General features: G+C 45.6%; 1 protein-coding gene across 4 annotated transcripts in view; it reads right to left on the reverse strand.

Moving 5' to 3' along the window:
- Positions 1-734: 734 nt before the first annotated feature.
- Positions 735-6,556, reverse strand: part of LOC102302335 (transmembrane 4 L6 family member 5) — a 22,593-nt gene continuing 16,771 nt past the window's right edge. For all 4 annotated transcript variants that reach the window (XM_005949040.3, XM_005949042.3, XM_005949041.3 and 1 more), the window contains 4 exons: positions 3,414-3,482; positions 3,113-3,267; positions 2,766-2,958; positions 735-2,662 (listed from right to left, as the gene is read on the reverse strand). In XM_005949040.3, the coding sequence (XP_005949102.1) occupies positions 2,642-2,662; positions 2,766-2,958; positions 3,113-3,267; positions 3,414-3,482 (438 nt within the window). In that variant the 3' untranslated portion in view covers positions 735-2,641. The remainder of the gene's footprint in view (positions 2,663-2,765; positions 2,959-3,112; positions 3,268-3,413; positions 3,483-6,556) is intronic.

Genomic DNA, 6,556 nt, shown 5'->3' on the forward strand with positions numbered 1-6,556 from the left:
AGAGCCTGATTAAGGACAGGGAGAAATGGGCTCCGATGTTAAATCAGCACAGACTGAGGGCTGATTAGACCAAAACCTTTACATGAAAAAGCTGAGAAACTTAAGAATCTTCTCTGGCTGGTGAATTGGGGTCTTTTTATGTGGTTAAAGTCACATCATGCACATGAATCCATGCTGGCTGCATGTATATATATATCAACTAAAAATTGATACATGCAAATGTATAATCAAAGGTAAACGTGTACACACAGACAGCTACACGCACAGTTTTACAGATATTTTTCTACTTCAAGCTCATGAATTCATAAGACCGTGTGTATGCCAGGCAGAGCAGACTAACATGACAGCCTCCTGACAGCTCCCGTACACAGGCAGCCTGCTTTGTGTTTTAGATATACAGTATATTTTGAAAGTTATTCAAGAGCAAGGGGGCGGAGGGAGCAGAAACACCACATGAATAAATAGAAATCAAACACTCACCGGCTGAGGTTTTGGCACTTTGAGCAGAGATATGGGGGAAGGTGTCAAGGGGTATGACAACAGGGTTTGACAAGGGGGCCATGACGGGCAGCAGACAAAATAAGAAAATAAATAAATAATAAAAAATACTTGTGTGATGATTGATCAATCAGCCCTCTGAGCCCTCCTGAGCTTCAGCTCATGTTGTCATGTCATGGTCTGTGGAGTGGACAGTAGTGGACCCAAAGACAGACACACGAAACGTGGAAACAGTGTTGATCTGAACAGAAAACGTGTCTTTTATTATGGCCGAAAACATGAACCACACACGAAAAAGAGAAACTAATCGCAAAAACCTAAACTGGGAAAATAAATACATGAAAACCAGGAACACTAGGAAATAGATATGAGACACGAGGAGCTTAGCAGATGATCAGACGACCAGCAGAGGGAGACAGAGGGCGTAAATACACAGAAAGGTACCGATGGAACCAGCTGACAGATGAACATGACTCCACAGGGGAAGCAAAATTAAACACACCGAACATGGAACACGGGACTGTCAAAATAAAACAGGAAATAGGCAGAGTAAGACACTCGGACTAAACAAGTGAACAGGGAAGTGACAATGGGAGACGAGACACGGATCAAACTACGGAACACGTACAGAGGACACAATGGGCTGGGAGACATGACGCTGAACACAAGGAGAACATGGGAACAAAGCGGGGAAACAAGACACGTGGACACACACACAAGGCGCTACACTGAGACGGCAAGCGTAACTGGACTGACCCTGACCTCAAACACACCACCTACAGTCAGATCAGGAAGACAACCCCATTTTAACTCCACCCTCACAACCCATTAACCAGCCCACCTGCCTCAGCAGAGCCTGCCGTCACAGGGAGTGTGGGCCTCACTCGTGTCTGCATTTCACACTGCAGACGTGGCTCTGAAACAGCCGCTGCATTTAGCTGCTGAACCCGAGTCTGACTCCACTTTCATCCTCACGGCTCTACTTCCTGTTTGTCACATGATTAAAAAAGAAACCTGAGCCATGATCCATCGCACGTGTGTGTGTATGGTACTTGTCTACGTGCGTAGTCAGGGTGTGACCTCTGGCTCACTCACACATTAATGCAGTGGAGTTCACTTGGAGCTGTGCGTCTGAGCCCTGCTTCATCTGAGGTCACCTTGACATTCAGGGCCAAGGTCGTCCTTAAAAGAGGAGCGAGAGTCTGAATAGTGTAATAGTGTTTGTTGGTGCATTCAAGTTTAAAAAGCTGAGCACCAACCACAACTTTATGTCAGCAACACAGTCCTGCAAAACCCCCAGACAGGTTGGAGTTGGAGTCATAATGCACCCAAATACAGGAGGAAAACTCAGCTTTATGTGCTGCAAGCTTGCAGATAAAACAGACTGAGACAGAACAGGATGGCTCAGGGTTCAAAGACGCCACACTGGACCATCATCCACATGGAGCAAAACCTCGAAACATCACACTGCAAACTCCACAAACACATGAATAAATACAGAGCGTTGTTGTTTGCGCTGTGTTGTTATTATCTGAATGATCAGTGTAATCAGAACTGTGACATCTGCAGATATTAACTCTGCAACTAAAACCACAACATCTTTAACACTTTTAGTTTTATTTGTTTTTATGGATTATCACAAAAACACAAACAGCATAAGCGTATGCTTCAGCCAATAACTGTTGATTAGCCTTGTCTCGTGCTTTCTTTGTGGTAGATCTTTATTCTGTATACACTGAGATATCTGAATGCTAATCAAAATAAATAAATTTAAAAAATAAAAAGTTTAATAAAATGATCAGTAAACAACATAATCAATAAAAATCAGAGTTTAACTTTGAAAACAAAAATCAATGATTTAGTTGTTTTTTTTTAACCAAACATTTGAATTTGTTGAAGCTCTTATTAAGCACGAGGATATTATTTTATTATTGATTATTTAGCTTAACTGGATGTTTGAATAGTTTTATTCAGGAAAATAAATAAATAATTATTAAAAGGTACATGTACTGCAATCCTGCGTAAGGTCGAGGTATTTCAAGTTATTGATCTTCATGCTATTGATTATCTAAAGTGCATCAGTGAAAGACTTTTAATTTTAATTCTGTGTATCACAGTTGGAGCTCCCAGGATCGAACTCACGTCAAACTGAAACTGGACTGATCTGAAACATAGAAACACACACACACACGTGCGACATGAATAAACTGCTAAATCTGGAGCAGACGTTATAAATAGATGGTCCAAAGGTGTGTTCTCCCACAGACCTTACTGTGGGAGAGGCCCCGGCCCAGAATCAGGCCAAGTATGGAGTTCAGGATGTTGGCCCCACAGAGGACCGTCTGCAGTCCGCTCACAGTCCCCATCACACTGAACAGGACCAAGTTCCACTGGACCACCGAGCTGGGCTCCAAGCAGACCCCAGACCACAGAGTCCTGTTGAACAGGTATCCCGAGTGTCTAAGGAGACAGGAAAATATCTGCCCAAGAGTACAAGGAAACATCTGTCCGAGGCTACAAAGAAAACATCTTTGACATTACTCCGAGTGTCTGAGGACAGAGAGACAGGAAACCACTAAAACCAGTTCAGAACATCTGTGTGAGTGTGTCTCACCGGCCTGGGAGGGGCTGCAGCGGGACCCCCCAGGTGGGACCAGAGGAGTCGTTGTAGAGGCAGAGGGGACCCTGAGACAGACCAGTGGCACTGACCAGGGAGCAGGAGGCAGCAGAGAGCAGACACAGGCAGGAGTAAAGCAGCTGGCACAACATCTGGAGAAGAGAGACGTGATATGACTGACAACATCTGGAGCAGCTCACACGTGTCAGAAAAATACAGATGTGGTTTCCAGATTTCACTTTGATAAAAAACATCTGTGATGAAAATCAGTGCGAGAGGGGGTGGAGCCTGAGGTCACCTGACTCCTGAACGCACAGCAGCCTCGGGTTCTGCTGCTCTGGACAAAGGCTCGAGCTCCAAGTAGAACCTGAAATCAGAGTTTAAAAATTCTAGTTAAACTGTTACACCTTGATTTCATTTTCTACTTTAACTTTGTTGAGGTCCAATCACAAAGAGGAACATAAAAACACATCATCAGTAAGCAAATTATACTGATGCAAATGTAACTGACAAGTAAATGGTAAAATGGTAAATGGACTGATTCTTATATAGCACTTTTCTACTCTCCTGGAGTACTCAAAGTCAATACAATGAGTCAAAGGTCAAACATTAAAATCCCAAATGACAAAATGTACTGTACCAGACGCAGCACAGTTTTTATCGACAGTCACTGAGCAGATAAAACCACAACCAGGAACACACAAAAAATCCTCAGTAAGCAACTTGTACTAACACAAATTCAGCCATTTAAAATAACATGAATATGAAGGATATGGCTGGATTGTCTCAGGGGCATCTTTACACAACCTGCACCTGGTGTGATAGACTCCAGCCTCTGTGGATCTCAGAGCTTGTTCTTCTGCTGCCATGATTAGTGCCTCTGTGCTGTCTTTCAGTCCAGCTTTGTCCAGCCACTGGTAGGATTTCTGGATATCAGTCACTTACTCTACCTGCTGGTGGTACATACCGTGCAGGGGCCCGTCCTTCCATGATGGTGCCTCCTCTTGCTCCTCTTCGTTCTCACGTTTCTGCTGCCTGAGGTAACTGACACCAGACCCAGCACGATCGTGGCTCAAGAGTTGGGAGTTCGCCTTGTAATCGGAAGGTTGCCGGTTCGAGCCCCGGCTCGGACAGTCTGTCGTTGTGTCCTTGGGCAAGACACTTCACCCGTTGCCTACTGGTGGTGGTCAGAGGGCCCGGTGGCGCCAGTGTCCGGCAGCCTCGCCTCAGTCAGTGCGCCCCAGGGTGGCTGTGGCTACGATGTAGCTGCCATCACCAGTGTGTGAATGTGTGTGTGAATGGGTGAATGACTGGATATGTAAAGCGCTTTGGGGTCCTTAGGGACTAGTAAAGCGCTATATAAATACACACCATTTACCATTTGAGGTGCTGACATTCAACGGTCCCCAACCTCCTTCCTTCCGCTTAGCGTACAGCCTCAGGGTGCTGGACTTGGGGTGAAACCCTCCGTGCATGGTCAGGAGCTTTCTTGCCTTGATGTCAGTGGCTTCTATCTCCTCCTTTGGCCAGCTTATTATCCCAGCAGGGTACCTGTTGGTAGGTGTTGATAGTCCTCAGGACTTGCCTGACCCTCTGCAGGTACTTGGTGGTTGCAGCTTTCCTAGCGGCCTCTTCATGGTTCCCATTTGCCTGTGGGATCCCCAGGTACTTGTAGCTGTCCTCGATGTCTGCAATGTTGCCTTCTGGTAGTTCGATCCCCTAAGTTTGACTACCTTTGTCTAAAACTGCTCCGTGTCCACACTATCATTTTCAAAGAGTTGTTCGTCCACATTGAAACAGCCAAAAACGCTTACGTTCCAGTACTGTACATGCACGTAAAGTAACACAATTCAACCTCCCTCATTTCTGTCTGCTGTTTTTTTACTTTGCGCTCTTTGAAACGTCGCGGCAAAATGTGAAGGAAAAGCACCAAATTTTTTAAATGGACTGACAATGAGGTGGAGTTGTTGCAGCGAGTAATATGAGAGTGCAAAGTTGCAAAAACGAGTGAGAATTAAAGAATTGGAAGAAAAGCTATCTGGAGCATGTACAGACTGATATTAACCTTTAATAGGTCTGTCAAAACTGACAGCAAACAAAATGCTGTCCACCACCTTAGTTGAATTGGTCACATGACTGCATCACATGACTAAAATGCGTCATGGTTTTACAAAGCCTCCATTTTCACAGTCCACACCACAACGCAAAAGCTGCGTTTTTCAAACGTATCTGCTTTGGAGAGCATTTTCAAAAAGCTGTTTTCCTTGACCGAAAACGCCGTCTCAGTGTGGACGGGAGGCCAAAACAGACAGAAAAAGATCAAAACGTATTAGTGTAGACATGGCCTTTTTGTCCGTGTGCGTGCGTGTGAGGATGTGTGGCTTGCGTTCAGCCTGAGGAAGTGTCCTTTCACCTAATTAAGCGAAGATCAACAGTCTGCAGCCTACGCAGGTGGCCTGGAGGGAACTGGTGAGAGAGTTAGGGAGTCTCGTTGTCGCTATCAGGGGAGAATTTGTTGTTGTTCTCGTCGGCATTTGTCTTCAAGCGTCCAGCTGCCGCTGATAAGCTAGGGCCAAACCAGCTCAGATCAGCAAGAACCCCGTTGTCATGGTTCTGAATAGGTAGATGTCTTCAATGTCCTCGATAGACAGACCCGCCAGCCACACGACGCGCTACTTCTGCTACCCATCCATCGTGTATCCAGCAGGGAATGTCCCTCCACTGGGGCTCTCTCGAACCCAGGCTCCTCGTAGAGAAGAGAGTGTCAACTGCACTCAGGGACCAGTTGATCAAATCAACAGTTATAATTCTTCTTAACTTTTTAGAGAACAAGAACGAGACTGAAAGGATCTCTGAGGGTTAGAGTTAGACGAGACTAGACAAGGACATAGGAGCTAAGCAGGAAAGACAAGGGAGAGAGAGGCGTCTGCCTCCCCCAAGAGCTGAAGTATCAGTATCAGTATCATCAAGCTTTATTTGTCGCAAGCAGGTTGCCCTGCAGCGAAAATGGGACCCCCCCGACATTACACACATAACACAGACATCACATGGGGTTACAAGTCGGAGATTGGCAGCATTACAGAAGGAAAAACACTGAAATGTACACAACAAAGGGATGGTACAAGAGGAAAAAAAGAGACCCCCACTCATGCTGTGCTTCCATGTCAGGACAGCACGAGAACAGGAAACAAAAAAACTCCTCTGCACAAAAAAAAGAGCATAAGAATGAACACATCACCACATAGTGAAAGACATGACAAGCCACAGGGTTGGGTAGGGGATATCATAACACAATAAACACAGTGTGTACATCTGATCTGGGAACTGCTGCAATCTTTCGACTGCGCCGCCAGCTGACCCGACGTCTACATCATGGGGCAGGTAAGCATCGAAGGCGTTGGAAAGGGAGGGGGGATGAGTGAGTGCTTATCAGTGTAAGTG

This window comes from Haplochromis burtoni, unplaced genomic scaffold (genome assembly GCF_018398535.1).
Source record: "Haplochromis burtoni strain Fernald_Lab_line unplaced genomic scaffold, NCSU_Asbu1 Contig_636, whole genome shotgun sequence".
Taxonomy (NCBI): domain Eukaryota; kingdom Metazoa; phylum Chordata; class Actinopteri; order Cichliformes; family Cichlidae; genus Haplochromis; species Haplochromis burtoni.